Source organism: Mytilus californianus, unplaced genomic scaffold, assembly GCF_021869535.1.
Source record: "Mytilus californianus isolate M0D057914Y unplaced genomic scaffold, xbMytCali1.0.p SCAF_2, whole genome shotgun sequence".
Lineage (NCBI taxonomy): Eukaryota > Metazoa > Mollusca > Bivalvia > Mytilida > Mytilidae > Mytilus > Mytilus californianus.
Window position 1 is genome coordinate 85,737,118 of NW_026262668.1, and position 26,760 is coordinate 85,763,877.

The window sequence follows — 26,760 nt, forward strand, 5'->3', positions numbered from 1 at the left end:
TTTTAAAAGTTATTTTTCTTAGTCACTTTTGAAACACAATCGTTTTGACAAAGTTGAAGTAGAAAATTCGACACTGCCAAACAATTTTGAGTAATGATAGTACTGTAAAATTAAATTAACGTTCGACACAAAGAGACAGAAAAAAATCATATTAACTGTTGTACTATTTAAATAAAAATAGGGTTTTAATAATAAATATATGAAAAGACTCGACATGGAAACCAAGAAAGTTTGCCCAAGCTAAGATAGAATTAATGAGAAAATTAAATCTTAGTGTGTTGTATGTTCTTACTTAAGCTGTGTAATATATAAACAGCCTCATCGTGAATAAAGAAGATTTAATTCTTAGTGCGTTGTATGTTCTTAGTGTTATTTGGTAGTTAAGTTGCTTTCATAAAAGTAGGAGGTATTGAATCAGTATTGTTGTAGTTAGTCGTCGATAGTTCCATGGCATCATAGGGAATGATTTTCCATTGTGCTGTTACACCATTGTCCATGGTTACAAGGTAAAAGGTAAACAAGGTCTTTAAAAATTATTTCTGATTGGAATTTGCATGAAATAAAAAAAATCTAATGTTGAAAAGCGTTCTTTACGTATTAATGCTGAAATATGCAACAAATGCACAGTTGCATTGGTAAGTGTTGATCTGAAATACTGCTACAATACATTTGGACTATTTTCTAATTGCCATAATCACATACAAGTGTAGAAGTCGAGGATGCCCAAATATCGGTTATAACCAATTTTCTATGTATGTACCCCATATTACCTCTTTTAAAGCTGAATGTAAAACATTGGTCACATATGTCATGTATTTTTATTATTATAACAAAAGTGAGTGTATAAAAATCAAACCTGCGCTTTTCTCTATTCTCTTATATCTTTCAGGTACAAGTATACAATTTACAATATGTAATTAAGGAGATATCTTTAAAAGTATATCAAATGACATCTAAAAGGCTATTGGTTTCATTGAACATGCCAACATCCTATTGGAATATTGAATGATTTGTTTTGTTTTTTTTTCCTGACCTAAAACATAGGACTGAAAGTAAATATGTTTTAACTAAATCTTTTGCGCATGCTTTGTACTTGCTGAATGTTATTTGGCTTGCTTCTATATCATAAACATTGGCTTTAAATTCTTCTGATGTAGATATGACACATTGCAGTCTATTTGATCTGGTCTGATAATTTTTTGAAATGTATTTTTTAAGCTTAAAAAGAGGCGGAAGATACCAAGGGACATTCAAAAGTCCTAAGTCGGAGAAACAAACTGACAAAATGCAATGGCAAAATACGAAAAGCGACGTAAAGACGAAATAGACTTTTAATCTACAAAACCCTAAATAGAAAACTACTTAAAAAAGACTCCGCAACACATCGGGATGAACTCAAGTGCTCCAGAAGGTCCAGCAGTTCCTGCTCCACCTGTGGCCAAGTTCAAATGGAATCCTTGTTCTGACTAGAGTTCCACATGAACGGTAAATATTTTTTTAAAGTAAGGTCTCTAGATTACAGGAAGTATAAGGCCCCTACTCAGGATATGTTGACATTCAAATTTGATTTGATTGACGTCGTAACATCCAGGATATCGAGACGACTTCGAGGAACACTGCCCACACCAAGGGCCGAGTTCACTTGAAATTCTAGAGTCGACTTCAGAGTTTCAAGAGTTTCACGTGAACTCACTCGAGTTGCTATTCGGAAAATCTCTAAGTAACACTAAGGTAAGGCCCTGACCAAGCATAAAAAAACGAAAAAATCTGATTGGTTTGACGTCATTCAAGGGTTACTCGAGTTTAACCCTGGCTCAGTGAGAGTTGGAAACGGGGTAAGAGGGTTAACTCGAAAGGTTCAAGTAAACTCGGATTGTTGAAACCCGAGTAAGCAATGTTAACTCGAGAGGTTCAAGTGAACTCGGCCTCATCGAGTTCTAATGGCGGGGAGGATATATCCAATCACCTGTTATATATGACTATGTCAATACTATCTACTCTAGAGTTCCATTCGAACTTGGCCTGTGGCACCCGTCGTGTTGCACATGCCAGTATAAAATAACTTACAGTTTTATATATTTTTTTTCATCTCAAATTATTTAAACAAGAAAGTTTTAACATTTAATGTAAAAAATAAATCTTGCAAAAATTCGAAATTTTCGGTACTTAAAGCTCTGCAACTTCGTATTTGATATGGCCTACCAACTGTTTTAATTCGAGCACCACTGATGAGTCTTATGTAATCGAAATGCACAATAAACCTGGTATATTTGATGAGTTTTGACATATTAAGTGCACCAGTCCACAATGGCATAATGAAGTTGCTACCTATGGGTATTGTAGATTGACATTTCAGTCTCAGACTGGTAAAACATGGCATATTTGAACTAGATTCCATTAACTGCGATTACTCTTCAATTGGCACATGTACTTCTTCAATTTTGTAGGTTACATTTTGATAAGTGCCGATATAATTGATAAAACCCTTATAAATGTGTTTAACAGTTTGTTCTATTGTCATACATTTATATCACGCACTATCCAAGGTTAGAAGAGGGTTGGTCGCTAACAAATATGTTAAACCATATCGCATGATATATACATGTACATAGTGCAATAGTTGATGTTGGCTACTTTTTGGCTTACTTGTTTTTCGTTTATGTTATAAGCATTAACCAGTCTGTTACTTCCTCTCTTCATTTTTTTTCAAAATTTGTTATACCGGGCGTTGTGTAGCCTTGTAACTAGGCTATGTCGTTATGTTTTTGTCTAATTACTAATAGGTATAAGTTCCAGATATAAGCCATCTGTTGAATGAACTGAAAAGTGTTCCGACGTGGAGCGATTAATGGATGTTATTAGATGTGAGCACTTGTACAAGAGACGAAAAATAGACCTCTTTTTTGTAGAATGGTTATTAATTTCTAGTTGTGGCTCATTTTTATTCTCAATTTAATTATTTTCTACTAAATTTTTAAAGTTAACCAAGTCTTAATCTCTTTTGAAGTTGTTTAAAATGTTATCCTTTTCGATAGTATTTAAAAGGGACTTTTTTACATTCAGTACAATGATTTGTGTATATAGCAATGATGCAATAATAATTATCATGTACGTAATACTCTAGATAAATGACAATAAAACATGACATTTCATAAATGTTTGATCCTTATCTGTGGCATATAAAATGCCGACGGTATAATATATGTTTGGTAGTCAAAACCAATCTTTAATTCAGAATTGAATGCGTCTTTTTGTAATTTTATTTTGGGTGTAAAAGCTAAGCACATTTTGTATAAAGTGCTGCTTCATGACGTTGCCACGGGAAGCATGTGCTGTCAGGAAAGTTAAATTTTATTTGGAAATACAATCTAATTTTGAAATGCTGATCGTTTGTTGTCAGTTAAATCATAAGTACGGATTCTTATGAAATATTTTGATATATAATCACATGATTATGAAAGCACGTATTCAGGATATTGTTCGAATAAAAAAAAAATTGAAAGTCAATATATTGTGCACTCTGTAACACAAATGTCATATCCGCGTTTTTATTTCATTTCACGTGAACTAGGTGAACTGTTATTTAACTTGAACCAAAATTATTGAATAGTCGAAGAATATGTAAGACTTGAACAAGAGAACTCTTTCTGCATATGTTTGAAGGGAGATGAATTAAATTCATAAACATTGAATTATTTTTTTTTTCAATTATGTAACTATATAAATTGTGAAATAAATGAGTACATATCGACAGCGCTACAAGAAAAACCAAATATTTACTACTATTTTACATTTATTTAATCACACAGTGAGACAAATACTTTTATATGGATCAGAAATCTGGGGGTACACATCCTCCAAAAAATTCAAAACTGACCCTGAAAGCTTTATAATATAAGAAATTGACACCATCTCAGTCGAGAAAGTACATACAAAATAAATCATCCAACTTGGCCAGTAGAGGTGAACTAGGAAGCTATCCAATCATTATGTATGTTTTTCTTAACATGGTTAAATATTGGCGTTATCTAAGAAAATATTTCAGATAAAAATAGTATATTGTATCAAGCTTTTCAAGATTCTATTATAATGGATTCAGAAAATAAAGAATACCGGATTAGTAATATCAGAAAATTTTTGTCCTATCTGAAACTTGATTGCATATGCCTAGTTCATCTAATTATATCATAACAAAAGTAAAAAAGTTCTCGAAAAACTATATTTATCCAAATTTGTTTTAAAAGGTTTTTTTCATGATACTAGTACAAAGCATTCCAAAGTTGAAAACAAATTAAGGTGTAATACCACCAAATCATAGTACACGAAAATAGGTCGAAAAAAAATATTCCCTTGAATTTGACAGTTGTAGGTAATTGATCCTACATTTCATTGCAGTAAAACATTTCTGAGTCATAAACATATATCTTTGGTATTTCAAAGCACCATTATTTCTTTATTTGGGGTTTCTATAGAATATTTTGGAAACTTGAGGTTACATGGTTACTAAAGCTTGTACACAGGTTAAAAAAGGGGGAAAATTTGATTGGTTAACTTCCAGTGATGGTTATTTTCTTATATGCAATGAAATGTTATGTGGAATTTTTTCTATAGTACTGGACAGGATAAAACTTTACTCATGCCAAGTATTTCTGTATTTGAAACAAAGATAAATTCTGCACAATTTTTTAAAAAGTGCAAATTTAACAAAGACTAATTGGGGAAAATCAATGGTGGTATTACACCTTAAGAACATATCGTTAATTTAAAAACATTTTCAAATTAGAAAAAATATTAAAGTTGTGGTAATGAAAATGAAAGAAGATTGTTAACTAATTTTAGAGTAAGCTCACATAACCTCAACATTGAGAAAGGAAGATATTGTAACTTCGATATTAGGCAAGAAAATGTAATTTATTTAAAAATTTTGTTGAAGATGAAAACTTTTTGAATTCAATACCCATGCTTAACAACAGTACGCAAACCATACTTTGATCAATTAAATGATAATAATAATAATAACAATAGTAAACTTTCTGATAAAAACAAATTAATTAGGCTTTTAAGCAATGAAGACACAGACATCATGTATATAATACATAAACTTTTTAAACAACGGTCCAAAGAAAGAGATGCACTAAAGAAAAATTGACTTAAGAGCTGTCCCCCTTTATTACTATTTTAATCATTATATGAAATTTTTGTAATCTAAGTGAAATCCATATTGCTGGTTTTTATTCATAATATATATTTATCATGCAGTTCTTTCCTTTAATACATTAACTGCTGGCAGTCCTTTGTTAATTAATGTATCATTGTCATTTTGCTAAGATTCTTTTGTTACCTATTCTTACATCGGACTCGGACTCCTTTTAAACTGAGTTTTAATGTGCGTATTGCTGTGTGTTTGTTTATTCTACATTGACTAGAGGTATAAGGGGATGGTTGAGATCTCACAAAACATGTTTAACCCCGCCGCATTTTGCGCCTGTCCCAAGTCTGGAGCCTCTGTCCTTTGTTAGTCTTGTATGTTTTTCAATTTTAGTTCATTTATATGTTTTGGGGTTTAGCTTGACGTCCATTTTCATTGAACTATTTTTTGATAAGGGACCAGCGGAAGCCCTCCTCCGGGTGCGGGATTTTCTCGCTGTGTTGAAGACCCATTGGTGGCATTCGGCTGTTTTCTGCTCTTTGGGCGGGTTGTTTTTTCTTTGACACATTCCCCATTTCCATTCTCAATCTTATGTGTATATGTTGAATATTTTAATCAACTTAATCATTGAAATCATGTTTAGTATTGTATGGTTTGTCTTGTAGTTATAATTAAACTAATTGTTCTGCCCTAATACGGGCACTGTGATTAGTTAATAAAATGATTTGTCTGTATTGCATTGCATTGTAATGCATTGCATTGTAATGCATTGCATTGTATTGTATTGCATTGTATTATATTGTATTGTATTGCATGCATCAAATAACATCACCGAGGAATATGTCAAACTTTTGCCAATTTACGTAAACAAAAATGTACCTTTTCATATATAATCCAGAAATATCATTCATGGACACATCATTCTTATTAGAAAGCTAAGAAAAGGCAATTTTAAAATCACAATAACAAATCTAAAGATATTTTCCAATATTTGTACAAGATATTAAATTCTGTAAATATATTTTAGGTATCCTAGTAGGAACTATTCTAAGACATATCTTAGTACCGATTTAGGATGGACTATTGATTGTCCTAGGACATATCTGAGCATGCACTATACTAGGATACAAAATGTTGGAGTATAAGTAAATAGCAAAATAAAAAAAAATAAAAAAATATATATAAAGATAAAAATGCATATCAATTAACCATTGATTATAATAATAATGGGTAAACAACAATACAATAATAAAGATTATTGATAGAAAATAGTAAAATAACAAAAATACCGAACTCCAAGGAAAATTCAAAACGGAAAGTCCGTTATCAAATGGCAAAATCAAAAGCTCAAACACATCAAACGAATGGAAAACAACTGTCATATTCTGACTTGGTGCAGCAAAGATTAACATGTTTAAATTTTCAGTTTCACAAGCTTCTATTGTAATTATCTCGATAAATAATGAAAATAAAACATAATTTCATTTCATGTATATTTCTAATAACACAGTTTAACAAACACGTTCTTCAAAATGCATGATTTCTGTTTAGAAATAACTTGAAATCAGTTTCGTCACCTGCATTGAGTTACTATAATTGATTTTGTCAACTTTTTCATACGAAGAGTTACTTTTCTATTGGTCTTGTGTATCTTTTTTGCCACTGCAATAGCAAAATAAATATACAAAATAACAAGCAATCATATCTTAAGCTATATTAAATACTTAAAACATAAACCCACTGCTCAAAGAATATTAATACATTAAAATACTTTGATTTAAAAGAAATTTATACATGGTCCGCTTTTATCAAAAGATTCTACACACTAAATGAATATGAATATCCAAAAAATAGAAACTAAGTATGTATAATATCAAAGAAGATAAATTCACTTACATCTATTAAGATATCCACTACTTCAGGCTTATCCATCTTTGATACTCCAAATACTTGTATATTGAAAGCACATATGGTGAGTGGAGAATTAGCCACTTTTGGTATGGAAGCCGCTTGATATCCATTATAGATGGATAACAGAACCAAAAACTGAACAAACATCTTACTATGCATATACACGTGTTGTGATGAGAGAAAGTAAACAAAACTGAACTTTATAATGCGTTTAGTCATGCCTGGTGTTGTTTGTTTAGGTGACTGAATTCGACGTCAAAAGGGTATTTATATCGTAACATCATGCATGAACCTTTTATAAATTTCAAGTTGAAGCAAGAATTTACATTTTTCATTTCTTAACTTGCGAACTGTAAACTAACTTTATCTAATTAAAATGGCCGAGTGATTTTTAAAAAAGAAATATTTATATCGATTGCTTCAGTTTATGTAAATAGTAAACCAATATATATTATACATAGTGAAGATCAACTTTTAAATGTGTCATTTTGAAACCCGAGGTCATATTGCTATTTTGTTTACTATTTGACCACTACCAGAGTTCACTAAATAGAAATCAATTATAAATAGGACTAGTTAGGCAATTTTGATTGTCTAGTTATCTGATCTTATACACGCATGAATGGCAATATATTTCTCACAAGAGTGCCAACCAAAACTTAGGGGACGACCGTTTGATTTTCTGTGAGAGAAAAAGGGGGGATGTTAGGAGGATATTGGAAATAATTATTCTGCCTCACAAAATGCAGGACACAATTGTTCACAAAAAAACAATGTAGAATAACGCATGTTGCCCTTTAGAGTTTGATTTTCATGTTGATACCATTAAGTTGATTAACAAGTGTTGAACAAGTGATACTGCGAGCAAAGCACACATGCACAATTATATCCCACCCCTGTATTTATCTTATAATAATATATAATTTAAGTATAAATCTAGACCACGCAGATAACCATTTCAATCTCATATGCAACACATTTTCTTGTTTAAAAGGCATTCTAAAGTTCTGAGTCGGTGACGACCCTGTAACTTATAATATGGGAATATAAAGTTATACTAACTGTATGACCTTGACCCTCATGACAGTCATTAAATCTTTCAAGGACACACTTATGATAAGCAAATTGAGGCTTTAAAATTTCTGAGCCGGACACGACTTTGTATATTTGAATTTAAATATTTGAAAATGAGTATTTTAGATCTATTTCAGTTTAGGAAATGGTTTACCGCATTTACTGATCGTACTTACAGGTAAACTATTAATTAAAATTATTTTTATGAAAAAGAATCACCTAGACACCACATGTCATTAATTCCTGTGAAAATGAAAAAATCTATCTCCGGTTATGTTTTAGGTAAATAATCAATTTTGAAAGTCATTAATCAGTATACAGTTTATTGTGTTACCCGTAATAATATATTTCGGTATTTTTTTATCATCTAAATCTTTTATCCATGATATATCTTCATACATCCACCAATTTATATCCTCTATCCTTGACATACGTATGATTTCAACGTTAGAATATGGATTTGAACAAACGTTTTTAAGTCTTGCTTTTTTAAACTGTTTATGACGATTTACACTAAATCCGTTGTGTACTGATTGATACTTTAGTCTATATAGAAGAATATGGTTTATTTATAAGTTGTAATTGGCTTTGAACTAGCTTTCAGTAACTGCGATTACTCTTAGATCAGTTCTTTTTGTTTTTTTGTTTTGTTTTATGTTAAGCTAGGTTCACACTGCCGATCAGACCAACTCGATCAATCCCGATCTAGATAGATTAAGCGATCGGGAGACTGGTCTAACTCGATCGACAAGAACGTTAGGGGTGGTCTACCTTGCTCGTCATCGATCTGACTTTCTACCCGAAAATTTGTGTCATGTCAAAAAAATTCGAGTAAGGATCGAGAAGCCAGTCACTCGAGAAGAGATCGGGAATTTGTCGAGTAGCGATCGAATTGATCGAGAAAGGATCGTGTAGAGATCGAGTTTGGTCGGAATACAAATATTTTACCGATCAGTACTCGATCATTTCGACCTTTGCTCGACTAATATCCGATCGTTTCTCGATCAACGCCGTCTTGTTTTATCTGTGATCCAGATTAACTCGACCTATTCCCAATCGCTTTCCGATCACTGCGACTACTATTATTTTTTTATCCCAGACCAACTCGACCAATAGATATAGGAAGATGTGGTATGAGTGGCAATGAGACAACTCTCCATCCAAGTAACAATTCATTAAAGTAAACCATTATAGGTCAAGGTATGGCCTTCAACACGGAGCATTGGCTCACACCGAACAGCAAGCTATAAAGGGCCCCAAAAATTACTAGTGTAAAACCATTCAAACGGGAAAAACAACGGTCTAATCTATATAAAAACGAGAAACGAGAAACACGTATGAACTACATAAACAGACGACAACTACTGTACATCAGATTCCTGACTTAGGACAGGTGCAAACATTTGCAGCGGGATTAAACGTTACCTAGATCTCTACTCGACCAAAAACGACCACTTTTCGATCTCTTCGCGGTCATACACGAGTACACATGACTGCTACGAGATTACATAGAAAGGTGTGCAGATTAGATTAAATCTCATCGTTAGCTAAAATCACGAGGAGATCACATCTGTCTACTATTTAGTCCAACATCTAGGATGCCTCGAAAAGGAAGGAAGGTCAACTCTCCAGCTGTATCAATTGAATATGATACTACAACCTCACCAACTGCCACAGAAGACACAGACAATTAGTAAGGAACCAGCACATCCTACACCTACTACGCCCGTTATAATTGATTCTCCTTTCCAGCATACCAGGCACCAAGAGCACGAGCAGCCATGTTCTCTTGAGAAAGAGGTGACTCTTTTACAAATATAATAATTTATTAACGATTTATAATTTCATATTCAGTCTATGTAATATTTTTATGAATGCACAAAATTTACTTTTTGGAATGTAACGTTTCTATTTTGGCATACAGTAAAATGTTGAGTTTTACATATGATATATGAATGTTGCTTTCTCATATTTCAGATTGTTTATAAGCCCAGGAAGTCTGTATGTCGTACACTCATTCATGAGGAGGAGGAAAATTTGGTTGCATGGCTTAGAGAGAACACATTCCTCTAAGATAAATCCTCAGCTGATTTTAAGTTAAAGGAGAAGACGAACAGAACATGGGCAGCTAAGGAGGAAGAGCTGGGTCTTAAAGCTGGTGACCTGGCATCAGTATGGTATCTTGATATAAGGACACAGTTCTCAAAGCTGGTGAAGTTATCCAGCAAGTCAGGGTCTGGTGTGGCAGAACACACAGCAAGGCAGCAGTGGCTAATGGATAGCTTCAGTTTCCTGCGTCCTTACCTTGTGCAGCTGCGCAACCAAAGAGGATCCAAAGTAAGTAATTACAAAATTTGATATTTAACAGTTATTTTTGTAATTTACATATTGCACTGCTTTCAATTAAAAAAAAAATCTTCTGTTATTTTCTCTTTTCAAACATAACTTAGAATGATCCAAAGTAATTACAAAACTTAATTTCAAACATAGTTGTCCTTGTATTTTCCATATTGGACTACTTCAAACTAACCAACAAACTTGTGTAATTTACTGTATTTGATTTCTTCTCTTTTTTTGTACAGTTTGCTGAGAAGAGGAAGGAACTTACCTCAGAGGACACTGATGATATTGATGCCGATTCTGACTTGTCAGTACCCTCAACCGCAACTGCACTTGGAAATAATCCAAAAGCAGATCGGGCTCTCTCTTCACTGACGTCCGAGTTAGAGTCCGTGCGTGGTGCCATCACAGGTGCACAGGATTCACCTGCACAGACTGGACAGTTCTTGGTGTACTTGATGCGCCAAATGGACCAGCAAAGGATGAACCTATTCGTCACAGGTTCCACAAGGCTTGCTCTAGACCTTGTGGATGAGAGCCAAGAAGAAAAGCGTCGTCTGGCAGCCCAACAAGCAGCTAAGCAGACAGTAGCTCCATTATTTGCTATGCCTACCCTTCCTAAATTAACATCAACAACAAATAGAAGACAGTTTCAACCATCGACAGCTACTGGTTCAGCAATACAGCAGCAGCAGTTCAGGCAACAACAAATTCAGCAGGATTTTCAACTAGCCAGCACATGTCACTCCACAATTGTCATACTAGTACTTTACCCATCTATAGCCACCTAATGTCCAGCCTATGTTTCTACAACAGTCAGCTGGCAGTTCTTCTGATGCCAACACTTCATCTCTCATCTGCCGTTCTATGGATGTTATCTCCACACCTAACAGTCCCGTTAACCTTAGTCATGAGTCGTTTGAAGACACATTTGACGTATTACAGTAGCTGTCGTCTAAGATCAACAACCGAAACAGCATTTCCAAGCCTCAAGAGAAGGTGTGAAATGTGACTTGATCTCAATCTCAGTACATTCAGTAACTTGATGTGAACTTTGAATTGCTTAACATAGGTACCAATGCGATGGCAAGTCTCAGTTTGTGGTGGGTTTTTTTAAGATAAGAGCAGTAAATTTTATTAATAAGTAAATACAAACGATTGAAATTATCATTATTATTATCATTATTTTAGAGATTTCATTAACTCTAAGGATCTCCTAGTCAACGTGGAACCAAGAAACTACATTTTTGAAATCGCAGAAAAAAAGCAATTCATATACCAAAGCTAAAGATCAACTTTACACAAAACAAAGTATATATGAATAACCTTTATTATGAAAGAATTTTTATATTTTTAAAATAATGAGAACAGATTTCATACTTAAACAAATACATCTGCGGTTTTACGGTGAAACTACAAGTATCTGTATAATTACACTGCTGAACTATATCATATTCTCTTGCCGATCAACTGAACCTGCTGGTGAATTGAAATAGTGCTTTAGATAGTCTCTTTGACGGACCCCAGCGGATGTCACAGCATTTCGTCCATGGATATGATCACCATCTGTCAGTTGCCTTCCCTGACGCCATTCACCAGGTTGTAGTTGATTGTATGCATCCTAATGGTCGATGGTCTGGCGTGCAATAGAAGGATTCCTAATTCTGAGAAGAGTGTGCAGTGTAATACATGCAAGAATGATGAAATCGATGGTCTCTGTAGACTGATTCAAGCAGCCAAGCAGGCATTGAAACCGCATGGCAAGGATACCAAACGCGTTTTCCACCACTCGCCTTGCACGGGAAAGTCCGCAAAGTAAAAATATACAATGCGATTGTGTTATTATACAAAAGTTATTCAAATGGGAAACCATAGATAAAAAAATGTTTCGAAAAAATTAAAAATTGATACCCTTAAACAGCAACGTAAGGTGATGATGATGAATGGCTGCTTAGCGTCCAGCGGCAAATTTAAATGCATTTTCCGTACGAGAAAATCGTACTGTAATATTAATATAAGCCCTGATTTGTACTATGTACCAGACCGACACGTTGAACAGGATTTTTAACGTACCAGTTCACAAGGTACAATTCGCAGGAGGACATGTCACCTTACCCGGACACATTATTCGGACTCCGAGCCGACCAATCTTACTCATTAATGCCGCATGTTTAGCGAAGAAGCAGCAAATACCAATTTTTAAAGTCTTTGGTTTGAATCAACGACCTTCCGCACTTGAGGCGAACACGCTACCACGAGACTTCCGTGGCGGTTTTTATATGTTAGGCTTATGATATTTTATAACTAATTTAAATTGGTTATGTTAATTCATAATTTTATTATTACTAACCTGTAATTGAATATGCGCTCTTCGTCTGTTAGGTTACGTCTGGAATATGGCTTCATCATCCAGGTTCTCAGTGGGAATGCATCATCTCCAATCATGAAGTATGGGGTGATCTTATCATCGTTCATCGTTGGGAAGTGGGTCAGGTGACGGCATACCGAGGTTGTTTTCCTCAATCAAAGTCCTTACTTCAGAATGATTGAATAGCTGGGCGTCGGACGCACTTCCATTGGCACCAACACTGACCCATATGAACTTGTAGTCAGCGTCTACGAGAGCCAGTAGTATGATTGAGAAAAATCTTTTGTAGTTGTAGTACAGTGTACCGGAGTCCTTTCGGCACTTTATCCTCACGTGCTTGCGGTCCAATACTCCACATGCGTGAGGAAAGTTCCGTTTGCCTTGGAAGTCATCGGCAATCTGTTGCCACTGTTCGGGTGTGACGACGGCTGGCATCACCTCTTCAGAATATTCGTTTATAACAGTTTCTAAAACTTCTGGAACGAACAAGCAAATGGTGTTTTAGCCACTCGGAATGAATACATGAGCTCTGCATAAGAAGCACCAGTTGCAAGATAAGGAAGGGTGACAGCCAATTTTAGTCCTGGCTCTAAGGCTTCTCTCAAATATTAAAAAAAATTAAATATAAAATTTACATTCATGCAATGTAAATTAGGGGCCAGCTGAAGGACGCCTCCGGGTGCGGGAATTTCTCGCTGCATTGAAGACCTGTTGGTGACCTTCTGCTGTTGTCTGTTCTATGGTCGGGTTGTTGTCTCTTTGACACATTCCCAATTTCCATTCTCAATTTTAATGATATTATAGTTTTACCTCGGTTTGTTTCGGATAAATTAATGAATGCATAAACATGTCAACTTACCTAAAAGTGGTGTTCTGTTTTTTTTTTCAATTCTGTGTGATATACGGTTTAAAAGCTCCCCAAACATATCAGCGTCAACTCTGAGGAAGTTTTTATAACCATTGGAGTCCTCTCTGTTAAGCTCCTGCAACAGTCTCTCGTACTGTCCATACAGTGTGGTCTCCGTATCAGCCACTGCCTGATCCAGATTTCCCGGCGATGTTGCTGTTTACGCCTTCTTCTTCGTCTTCTCCGCTCCTCTTCAAGCTCCGTCACAGCTATGAACCTGTCTCTCTGGAGCTCTAACCACCTAGCCCACAAATACAGCTGCTCTATCTCTATGTATAGATATTGTAAATAAATGATTTAACACCGAGTTTCTGCAGAATGATAACCGAAAAACTCGCACCTTTTTATACTGAAATTGACCATACTTGACCAATCCCGACTATCCCTACGACTCCTATACGATCAGGTCAATCAGGTCTGTTCGAGATCGAGTATAGTTGACTTAGTCGAGCTGGTCGAGTAAAAATCGTGTTAATATCGTGAATTGGTCTGAATAATCGATCAAGGTAACGGTAGGTGTTATTAAATTAATCATTGCAATAGAATTTAGATGGATCTTTACTGAACTCGACCATGAACTCCGATTTATAACAATACAGGAACACGTCCACTACTACAAGAGAGAACTCCTTTTTATAACAATACACGAACACGTCTACTATTACAAGAGAGAACTCCTATTTATAACGATACAGAAACACGTCTACCATTACAAGAGTGAACTCCGATTTATAACAAAACAGGAACACGTGTACTATTACAAGAGAGAACTCCGATTTATAACAATACATGAACACGTCTACAATTACTAGAGATAATTCCGATTTATAACAATACAGGAACACGTATACTATTACACGAAATCAATAATTGCTGCCTTTAGTTCTACAAACCGTCGATAAACTTTATAGACAAAACGTTCATAGATGCTGTAAAGGAAAACAAAAATACAGATTTTATAGGTGTTTCTCGTTTCTCGTTTTTTATATAGATTAGACCGTTGGTTTTCCTGTTTGAATTGTTTTACACTTGTCATTTTGGGGCCCTTTATAGCATGCTGATCGGTGTGAACCAAGGCTCCGTGTGAAAGGCCGTACTTTGACCTATAGTTGTTTACTTTTATAAATTGTGACATGGATGGAGAGTTGTCTCATTGGCACTCATACCACATCTTATCACAGTTCCAGTAATATATCTAGCATCTTTACCCTTTTCGTTACAGAAGAAAGCTAAATATCAGTTAGATCTACAACAAGACAAAGTACAATAAGAATTTTCAGGCAAGATTGTGTTAAAGTGTAGTGTAGTGTCGAGTCGAAAAGTCATAATAGTCAACCGAGGTATAAGGACTAACAAAAGCCAGTTATTCATCTAAATTCATGTATATCCAAAGAATATTTATACTCCAAAAATAAATCAATTATTTTCACATGTTTTATTTCAGCATTTATAAATTCTTTAATTGTAGTACGGGAACTAGTTTTAAGCACAGAAATATAAATCGTAAAAACTTATTAGAAGCCGAAATAAAATGACATTTTCGGTTTTTTTGTTTAGTTTAAGTAATCAATACATAGTAGGAACCGCCAAATGTTCAAAGGAGGTGTTAATCTCAGATTTGGTATGGACATGATTATTTATTAATTTACTTTCTAGTTAAATATAATGTACGACAATAGCCATGATGCATAAACCAATAGAAAAAAATACATTTTACAATTTATCAATAAAATCAGTTCTGAATGACATTTTCCAATTACGCATTGAATGTATTTTACAAATATTATTTACAAATAAAAACCATTTTGAGATTTTTTTTTATCTCGCAGTAGCAAATTCAAGGTACTACAATTTGATAAGTATTTTGATATTTTGAGACAAATCAAAAATGTACGCCATTACTCGTACTAGAAAAAAGTAATCACACCATTGTTTGATGTTGATTCTCCAGAATGACAAGACACGTTCTCCTGTTCTAAATAGGGTTCTGTTCTTGTTATACTCTCACTTGATGGCGTATAACCTATTATACGACAGGCCTGGCTATATGTAGGTGGTAGGTGAACTGACAAACCAGAGTATGATGGCGGCAATGTTGCTTCTTGAGGTAATGTTTCCAAAGTAAATATACGTTCATCACCTGGAACAGAAACGGATGGTATACCATATGTATAATACATTGCAGTGTGAGATGAACTAGTAAACTATGTTGACTATTGGATGGTAAAAGATCCTTCCATAACTATGTAGCAAGAAATGCTGTCTTGGCAAGGATATTTAAAAACAAACTGTTGACTACTGCATCATTTATTGATTATCATTTTTGATCTAATCATGACTGAAATCTTAATTTATAGCTATCGGTACTCAAAATATTTTCTTATTTTTTTTTTGTTTTTTTTTTGTTTAACGTTGGCAAAAATGTATATTTTTAAAAAGATAGAAGTATTCTTAGGCTTGATAATTAAAAAAATGGAAAGATAGTAAGAAAACTAAAAAAATCCCGATGCATTTGTAATAAAATTGTTGACAAATTATATTTATGATCGAAAAGACGATAACAGAATTTTTAATTATCATGCTATATATAGATAACTGCGTCGTGCATAAATTTCAATCTATTACAATAATTAAAAAAATGTAGATGAATTAAGACGTCAGCAGTTTTCCGATGTTCAAATCTTGCAAATTGATATACATGTAGAAGAGACAAGCCAAGGCAACACACTAACAAGAGGCTCTAAATAGCCCGTTTTTAGAGCCTGTATCGCTCACCTAGGTCTATGAGCATATTTAACAATGGACTCTCTCCAACATTGTGGACAAGCATAGAATTAATGAAAAATGTTTTTTTTATCTTGTATTGCTAATATTTTTTTTCTGTGTACAGTTTCTCTCTATTTTTTTTTAGTTTTTGCCAAAAACACAAAAAACGGTAAAAAAAATATCAATTAAGGCAATCACTCCTATAAAGAGTAAACCAACAATTTAGCAAAATTTAACTTATTTGTTGTAGATTGTGTCTTACTGGTCATGATTGCTATTTCAAGTTACTATCTATCTTTTATAGTTTTCAAGATAGTGGGCAAACACGTAAAATATTGGTAAAAATCGTCATTAAAGAGCAAGTACTCCTACAAGGAGTCAACTGACGATTTCCACTATTTGACTTATTTGTAGATCAAGTCTTGCTGATAAATTTTGCGAAATTATGTTTCTATCTAATAATATATAATAGATTTTCAGATATAAGGCAACATGAAAAAAATCGGTAAAATTCGTCAAAAATTCTGAAAATGTCTGCCCCTGTGGTTTTCAAGATAATACACAAAACATAAATTTGACCCCTTTGTTTTATTTTTAGCCATGTCGGCCATGTTGGTCGACAAGCGAGGTCATTGGATACATTTTTAAAACTAGATACCCTAATGATAATTGTGGCTAAGTTTATTTAAATTTGGCCCAGTAGTTTCAGAGGAGAAATTTTTTGTAAAAGTTAACGACGACGACTGACGGACGCCAAGTGATGAGAAAAGGTCACTTGGCCTTTTAAGCAAGGTGAGCTAATAATAATGAACCCCAAAAAGGACGGCGACCGGATGTGTCGATAGGGTAAGCGTCTCCTGCTATGCATGCATCCCCTGTCATGCGAATTTACACTCAGTCAAAATGTCACAATCGGAAATATGACACGATCAGACTCGATCAGACGACTATACTGGTATCTGAAGATCTCAGAAAACATGCCGCTAGTGAGTTGAGACACCGATACATCGTATCGGTCAAACAATTCGTGATGGTGACAGTACAACTATTGTACATGTAGTTGCGATTACAGTCGTGCTTCTTCATAACCCTTATAAAATAGTGTTTTTTGTGTGAGGAACACAAGGGGTAATAAGGATCATATAATGTCAACATGCATATTAACTGAGATATATGGACGCCATACGACGGGACAAGGAGGTATGTTACTGCTAAAAACGGGAAGTTGACAAATGGAAAGTTGAAATCATCACGTTTGTCATCGATTCTAGTTTAAAGTCGTCTATCTGTACCAAGTTTGAAGAAAAGATCAAGATATTAAGCAACCTTATACTTTTTGTAATATCCACCGGGTAATATGAGATGTAAGCACTCATTTAAAAATAGATTATCAAATAAAAGATCATTATCAATATATATTAAAAAAACATGACACAGGATAAGCAGTTGATAATAAAGGTCTTACTTTCATACGGTTAATGTGGTAAAATGGGCTAGATCTCTTTATTTTTATATAGAAAGCTGACGTTTTAAAAAGTGGTGTGCCATGATGCTCCAGTCACACGAGTTAAAAAGTTCTTCAGTTGATGTTGAAATCCAAAAATTCACTTGCTGATTGCAGTTATGAGTTATAAGTTTTTATTTTAGCCGCCTCGGTTGTTGTCACAGTTATTGAAAAGTCGCGATTGATTAATTCCCAAGCCTGGATATCTGAATAAGGATAGGACACTTACTTTAAGTTCATGCTTGGACTGACTGCTGGACTTGTTTCTGTTTATGACTACAAGTATGTAGATAAACAATGTCAGTGATAGAAGTCCATGCATGGACTGACGTCAGGACTCTGTTGGTAGTTAGTGTCAGGAAACTTCTAGCATGTGTCTGGTCTATTTAGATGTTAACCAAACTACTGCTATAAGTCCCATTAACTGTGACAAGCAACTTATTCATCAATAACTTTGCATCAAATTTGGGGAAATTTGGGGAAATTGAGTTAATAATAACGAAAATATAATGACCTAAAATATATTATATACCGAGACAGCATTTAAATAGTACATTATAAATTTTCTGAATATAATAAAAACAATTGTGGTGGTGGTTAGTCTAAATAGAATCGACATAACAGCTCCATTGCAAATTATTAATGGCACAGGTCACGTGCTATATGACTTTACCCTTCATGCATGAGGCACCCTAAGGTGGAAAATAGGTGTGTGTGTATAAAACCAATTTATTTAAGTTAACTTATATAAATTACCCTTTATTACTTTTTTTTTCTATAAAACGCATAATTCTTTCAGAGTAGTGCGCAATTGCAAAAACTTATTGAACGACCAGCAATTTAATAAACCATAACTCCTATGACAACATACAAATGACACTACAAACCAGTAAAAGTCTGAAATGGCCTATATCTGTACTCGACTGTACTGATTTTTACTCGACCAGTCTGAATTGGTCTGAATTTTACTCGACATTACTCGACCCCAGTCTTAACCATACTCGACCGTACTGATTTGTACTTGACCCTTATCTTTGCCAAAATAGTCTGAACTATTACTCGACCAGTCTGAAACAGTCTTAACCCATTCTCGACCTGTACTCGACCAAATTTTTCAGTCTAAACCATACTCGACCAAAGGTCTGAACAATACTCGACCAGTCTGAACCATACTAGACCAAAAAACCTATACTTTTTTTAAATTTAGCTGTTAAAATTAATTTCTTTTTTTCTGACATGACAACAGCCACAATAAAATAAAGATGTATATAAAAACATATTTTTACATCCTTACATGATTCTCAGATTTATCTGAGACTTCTATAACATATGTGTTATAGTAGTCTCAGGATTTATCAAATAGAGATAGTTAAATTAAATTATCTTATATAATAATTTAATTATATTAATTTTAAAGTTTTAGAGTTTTGTTAAAAAAAAGATTTTCTTTTAACTAAAAACCACACCTTTACTGAGGGTAATAAAACCTTATTAAGGTGCTTCTTGTTTGGCATGTGTTTTTTTTTTAAACTTAATTTTCCTAAATTCCTTAACAAAAACTATATAGGTTTCATGGTTACATACAATAATTATATAATTATTTTTTTAATGAGGTAACAACAGCCAAAAAATCACTGAAATTGTTTAACCTTATATAAGAAATATATCTATTCTTATTATAATTTGGGATATATTATATATAATATATATCAAAAAGGGATAAGAAAATTAAAGAAATAGATAAAATTGTTCTTCTGATTAGTGGTAAAGTATAAAGTAATACCTCCTTCTTGGGACAAACTCATTAAAAAGATCACACCTGGTCAGAGAGTATTAATTTCTAATTAGCATTCATTAAAAATTGCAACATCCTGTAAAACTTAAATCGCAAGGCCTTTTGAATTCACTAGATAATTAATACACGAGTTTAAGAAAAAAAGGGCTTTCTTTTTACATGTAAAACACACATGTACTGAGGTAATTAAACCTATTTAAAGTGCTTCTTGTATGCCATGTCTTTAATTTTGACAAAAGTTATTTAAATTTAATTGAAATAAATTTTTTCTGCAACTTTGGAACACATTTCCTTTTTTAAATGGTTATCTAGGATTGCTATGGAAGTTCTATTATCATGATTATATTAAATTCTTGGTTTTACAAAACAAAGGTGTGATTTTTAAAATTTATTAAGTTGCTTTATATACTATTTTAAATATATTTTAATAAAAAAAAATGTTCACTGCATTATTAATTAAACTCAACTGACACCATAAATCTATACAAGGCTTAATGGTGAAAATTGTCCAGTAACCATAAAATATATCTGAAACATTCAAAAAAATTTGAATAACATTGAAAATATTAGTCACAATTCAGTTTTGAGATTATTTGATCAGCTTGTTTTACTTTTATTTTAAAGGTGATATATGTATGTAAGTGTTGATAAATATGGTGTTGAATTTATATTATGTTTATTGTGATATTTTGGTTTCAATGCCATATTGAATACATTTTAAATTTCAAATTGTTGTTCAAATTTCCAGCCAGGGGAAATAGCTGTTAAAACAGTTCCTAAATTGATAAAATACAATAGATAGATACAAAAATTAGGTCTAGGTTGGTTAAGACTTAGTCGAGTATGGTTCAGACTAGGTCGAGTATGGTTCAGACTAGGTCGAGTATGGTTCAGACTAGGTCGAGTATGGTTCAGATCAGGTCGAGCATGGTTCAGACTAGGTCGAGCATGGTTCAGACGAAAATAAAATGGTTAAGTACTGGTCTAGTACAAGTTCAGACTGTTAAGTATGGTTCAAACTACAGTCGAGTATCATCAAGTAAATTTCAGACCAATTCAGACTGGTCGAGTAAAAATCAGTACAGTCGAGTACAAATATAGGCCATTTCAGACTTTTACTGGTTTGTAGTGTGAGTATCAGACAAATTTTGCTGTTATAATAAAATTACCAAGATTCCTGGTCGAACAACAGCTACCTTGAAAAGCTGACTTTACACAGTAATAGAATATTATGAAAAGGAATGTCAATAAAGCCAGGCCAAAGATGACTGTTGGTACTATGATTGCCTGAATTGGTGACATGCAATGCCAAAATCATTAATATCTGAAACAAAAAATATACAAATAAGGAACGATTTTATAACTATAGATATTTAAAAAAAAAACTCATTAAAATTAACAGGCTTATATATTTGTACGCCAGACGCGCCTTTTGTCTACACAAGACTCATCAGTGACGCTCAAATAAAAACCATTATAAAGTTTGAATCAAGTACGAAGTTATAGAGCATCAAAGAATTCAAAGAAAGTTCTCGTTCGATAAACAATCGCTTTTGAATATTGTTTGCCTACGTGTGTTGTCCCCTTCTGTTTCACGTCAACGCATGAAAGAATCAAATACACATAAATGCACTAGTTAATTAAAGGTAAGTGATCTCAAAGCGTAATGGTAGCGTAGGAAATAAAACAAAAACTTGAAAATAACCGCGAAATTTGGAATTGGATTATTTTGTCTGATTCAAATATTCGAAAAAGGGACTTAAAAAAATAATTAGTTGGGTTCAATAATAAGGATGTCAATTCCTTTGTATTTCGTTCTTCGTAGAGTAAACATTTGTTTCTGTCCTAACGCCTTGCTTTTCCTTTGAGTATCTTTTGAAATTTTGTTGTTAAGGGATTTTTGTCCATTATGGGGCTTTGAATTGTAAAAGAAACTAGGTTTGAAATGATAAATTCTTCTACATTCAATGGCATACGCGATTAATAAGTTAATCCGTTGGACACTATATACTGGGTTTTTTTTATATATTCTTTTGTATGTTATTATGAAGTCAGTTTAGGTTTTAGGTCTGGTACTGTCCGGACCTTGCTAATAAAGTTTAAAGTAATGGTATTCCGTCTTTGAATTGTTATAGCCGGAAATATTTAAATTGAGGTGAGATTATTACAACTGTTAATCTTCTCCTTGAAAAAATCTATTCCATTGCCCAAATTGCGTCCCTTCCCCTATACAGTTTATGACCTTAATCAGGAAAGATCCTTTCACTTCATAAAATTTAATAACACTTTGACATCGGTTTTTTATGGTGTTTGTATTGCTCAGTCGTTTGTTTTTTATGTATTGTTTTGTAAACTTGTTTGTCTTTCGAATTCTCCATGGCGTTGTTCCTTCGACTTATGAGTTTTGAATGTCCCCGTGGTAATTTCGGCTCTTTTTGATTTTAGTTTTTAATATATAAAACATTTCTAAATATGTATTGCTATTCAAATATTAACACTGACAGCTCTACATCCTGTTAATACTTATATTTTGGCATGGACGATGTCATACTTTTCTCAGGCAGTTAATGACGTCTTTACACTCAATCGTTATATTTACATTGATTGATATTTCAGTCTTTGAGAAATTTGTGGATTTTTGTTGAAATTGGCTTTGAATAGCTTTTAGTAGCTGCTAGTACTCTTTGATCGGTACTTTTGTGTTTGGTTTTGTTTTTTGTCTTTGCTGTTACAGCCCTGGCCAAGAATAGGTGAGGGTTCAGCGTTCACAAACATGTTTTACTCCGCAATATTCTTTATGTGACTGTACAATGTACCAAGTCAGGTACCTGTTATTCAGTGGTTGTCTTCAGTTGCTGTTTGCCGTATTTGTTTTTAGCATAAATCATGCCATTAGTTTTCTCTTTTGAAATGTTTCACATTTTGTCATTCCGGGACCTTTTATAGCTTACTATACTATACTATCTAATTGACAATCATATCTCCTTATAAAAATTATTTTTGCACTGTTGTGGTGCATTGATATTTAGAAAAATATAGAAACGCTTTTATCAATATCTTTTATATAATGTGCATAAAGCTACATATGCCGTAGAACAGTGTAGAAAGAATGAAATACGGACACCCATCTCTTTTGAGTGAACAAAATCGAGGAACAGCACATAACTCTTTTGCAATTCTATTATTTTACAAGAAGCGTTTTAATGCTCTTCCAATTAAAGAGTTCCATAGAGGGAAGATCTTACGGCAACTCTTGGTCTACATAATTTCAAGGCGACAGTTTGATTGTTAAATGCGGACTATAAATAAGTAGGGGACCTATATGCATTACAAAAGGTCCAACACATACCCTTTCTCAGTGGACACTATTGAAGTCCCCAGTTCCTGGCAATGTGTTTACTATTTAGACAGTTTCACTTGCACCCTTCAAAATTCAGTATACCATATCATATGGAATTGATGTGAACAAGTTAACATCGAAGAAACATACTATCTATTGTCTAACCTAAGGCAATCGCATTGCAGAGCCTTTATATTCTGTTCAAGAAACGTAAAAGACTATTTGTTACGTTGGAGATCAGTTCTATCAGCCCTGACACAATGTTCGTTCTTGTGTAGATATAAATTCACCAAAGATACAAATTGATACGCCATACACGCGTTTCGTCTACGAAAGACTCATCAGTGACGCCAGAATCAAGACAGTTGAAAGGTCAAATCAAATTTTTAAAACGAAAATTCAGAAAACTTATCATAACACGGCTTAGGCAATCTATGCCTTTGGGTAAAATAAAATTTTTTTTTTATAAACAGTCACTTTTTAAAAAGATCATGTCAATGATAATTCAATCAAAACAAATGGAAGGCTTAATCAAATAAGAAGTTAAAGAACATTTAAACCGACCAATACGGCTAAGGTAATACACCTTATCGCTATTTGTTCGCCATTACTTGTGACCAATACGGCTAAGGTAATACACCTTATCGCTATTTGTTCGCCATTACTTGTGACCAATACGGCTAAGGTAATACACCTTATCGCTATTTGTTCGCTATTACTTGTGACCAATACGTCTAAGGTAATACACCTTATCGCTATTTGTTCGCCATTACTTGTGACCAATACGGCTAAGGTAATACACCTTATCGCTATTTGTTTGCCATTACTTGTGACCAATATGTCTAAGGTAATAAATACAGCTTATCGCTATTTGTTCGCCATTACTTGTGACCAATACGGCTAATGTAATACACCTTATCGCTATTTGTTCGCCACGTCTTGTGACCAATACGGCTAAGGTAATACACCTTATCGCTATTTGTTCGCCATTACTTGTGACCAATACGGCTAATGTAATACACCATATCACTATTTGTTCGCCATTACTTGTGACCAATACGGCTAAGGTAATACAAAATTTTTTATAAACAGTCACTTTTTAAAAAGATCATATCAATGATAATTCAATCAAAACAAATGGAAGGCTTAATCAAATAAGAAGTTAAAGAACATTTAAACCGACCAATACGGATAAGGTAATACACCTTATCGCTATTTGTTCGCCATTACTTGTGACCAATACGGCTAAGGTAATACACCTTATCGCTATTTGTTCGCCATTACTTGTGACCAATACGGCTAAGGTAATACACCTTATCGCTATTTGTTCGCCATTACTTGTGACCAATATGTCTAAGGTAATACACCTTATCGCCATTTGTTCGCCATTACTTGTGACCAATACGGCTAAGGTAATACACCTTATCGCTATTTGTTCGCCATTACTTGTGACCAATACGGCTAAGGTAATACACTTGTGACCAATACGGCTAAGGTAATACACCTTATCGCTATTTGTTCGCCATTACTTGTGACCAATACGGCTAAGGTAATACACCTTATCGCTATTTGTTCGCCATTACTGGAAATCATAAAGGATTCCTTAAAATTTTATCGTCACAATAGAAAATGTCTGACGCCATAAAGAAAAGTGATTGTTGTATGACGTCAATAGTTCAAGTGTCGCACATTCTCGGTTTAAGTGTCTCAGCTGCAAAATATCGATAAGATTTATCTATACCCGGGAAGGGAGGGGGGGGGGGGGGTAAAAAACGTTAGTTTTCAAATTAAGGAAAATTTAAGGAATTGTGGTTCCAACTTACTCAGGCAAAGTTGACCTTGGATATATAGGGCAATACATTTTAGGTTCGTTTTGTTCATACGGCTCCTTACTTTTTTACCTTTTCATACATCCCTGGCTAATTCGCATCGGGCGTATTATGCTTTGTATAATGTGATAGTTTAACAAAAAGTAAAATAACAAAAATACCAAACTCCGAGGAAAATTCTAAACGGAAACATCAAACGAATGGATAACAACTGTCATATTCCTGACTTGGTACAGGCATTTTCTTATGTAGAAAATGGTGGATTAAACATGGTTTTATAGCTAGATAAACCTCTCTATTGTATGACAGTCGCATAAAATTCCATTATATTGACAACGATGTTTGAACAAAAAAAACCAGACATAATAGGTAAAAATGTTAAAAATAGGGGTACAGCAGTCATCATTGTGTTATAATCTTCACGGGTAGTAAGGTCGTCATATCGAGGAGCGATTAGTACAGTGATTTTGTCATAGTTTTGTTAAGTTGGACATGATTGTGTTAAGTGTTTTAATGACAAACAATGACACAATATAAACATTCGGACTTTTTGCTAAAGGAACTTCTGAACGCAAATTCAAGCTGGTAAGTATCTTTGTTTATGTCTAACATGTTCGTACATTAAAATTTGTGTCATATAGTTGATAATTTGACAATGAATAATGCTTGCGTATGTCAAAATTCAAAAGTTGTTATTCGTTTCTTGAGCATAAAGAAAAGTGATTTGTTTACTGTCTGTTAAATCACATATTTCGTTATGAAATAAACCTGCCGTCAATTATTCCGAAAAATAGCTACATTTGCACACAATTTTAAGATTACTGAAAATTCGGTGTCATGATTTGGTTCAGTAGTGTCATGGTTAAGTTCATGTTCGCTATGGTTAAGTTATGTGATTCCTGTCGTATATGATGGAAGAGTAACGATCAGAATAAAGACATTATACAACTATTGAAATACTGTTAAAAAATATTTTTTTTGCGTTTAACCCATGCTTTCTATTTTGAGGCAATATATTGTCGGCATATTCTAATGTTATTTTGTTACCATTTCACATATAAACGTTGATCTTCCACTCGCGAAAATACATTTCTCTAGAAAATAAGTCGTCTACAGTAAGTTTAAGATATTATCATTATAGTTATCGTTATAGAACACGCATGTATAAAGAACTCACTAGGATAATATATTAATGCATTTCAATAGCAATTTTCTGTAAAAGCAGTCTAATTTGGAATACAAAAGGACATAAGAAAGCACATAGTAATATATAATATATAGATGCGGTATGATTTCCAATTAGACAACTATCCACCAGAGACCAAATGAAGTACATGTTAGGTCGCCGTACGGCCTTCAACTATTTACAAAACCCAAACCTCTTAGTAAGCAATAAAAGGCTCCGACAAAATTAAATGTAAAGCAAACCGGCAACATACGACGGGATAAGTTCATGGATAGACTACAAGTCTCATTTTGATATGGTTGCATTAGTTAACAATTGGACTGAAAACCAGAAGGGTCTTTATCTAGCAGTTTCACTTCGAGGCCAAGCGCAAGCAGTGTTAGGCGATCTACCAACAGATGTGCGAAGTAATTTTGTGACACTTGTTAATGCACTTGAGGAACGTTTTGCCCCGACCAGTCAAACAGAGTTGTACAGAGTTCAATTTCGTGAACGGAAACAAAAGGCATCTGAAACTTTGCCTGAAATGGGACAAGCAGTAAGGAGACTTTCTAACCTTGCATATCCAACAGCTCCGCGTGAAGTGCGCGA

General features: G+C 33.8%; 1 protein-coding gene and 1 long non-coding RNA gene across 5 annotated transcripts in view; one reads left to right on the plus strand and one right to left on the minus strand.

Annotated features, from left to right (window-relative positions):
- LOC127730347 (deoxyribonuclease-1-like) overlaps window positions 1–14,078 on the minus strand; it is a 29,387-nt gene extending 15,309 nt beyond the window's left edge. The window contains exons 1-2 of one of the 4 annotated variants that reach the window (XM_052238722.1): window positions 13,702–14,078; window positions 12,825–13,442 (exon numbers count right to left, since the gene is read on the minus strand). Coding sequence is in view for 2 of the 4 variants with exons in the window: in XM_052238719.1 (XP_052094679.1) it covers window positions 7,046–7,279 (234 nt within the window). In the remaining 2 variants the exon portion in view is untranslated. Of the gene's footprint in view, window positions 1–292; window positions 3,304–7,045; window positions 7,810–12,824; window positions 13,443–13,701 lie in introns of those variants that run through there. The other 3 variants (XM_052238719.1, XM_052238720.1, XM_052238723.1) reach the window with 3 other exon arrangements.
- A 9,533-nt stretch (window positions 14,079–23,611) lies between these two features.
- Window positions 23,612–24,624, plus strand: LOC127730348 (uncharacterized). The gene is made up of 3 exons (XR_007995053.1): window positions 23,612–23,839; window positions 23,894–23,947; window positions 24,351–24,624. It is a non-coding gene; the product is annotated as an uncharacterized LOC127730348 (long non-coding RNA).
- The last annotated feature ends 2,136 nt before the right edge of the window (window positions 24,625–26,760 follow it).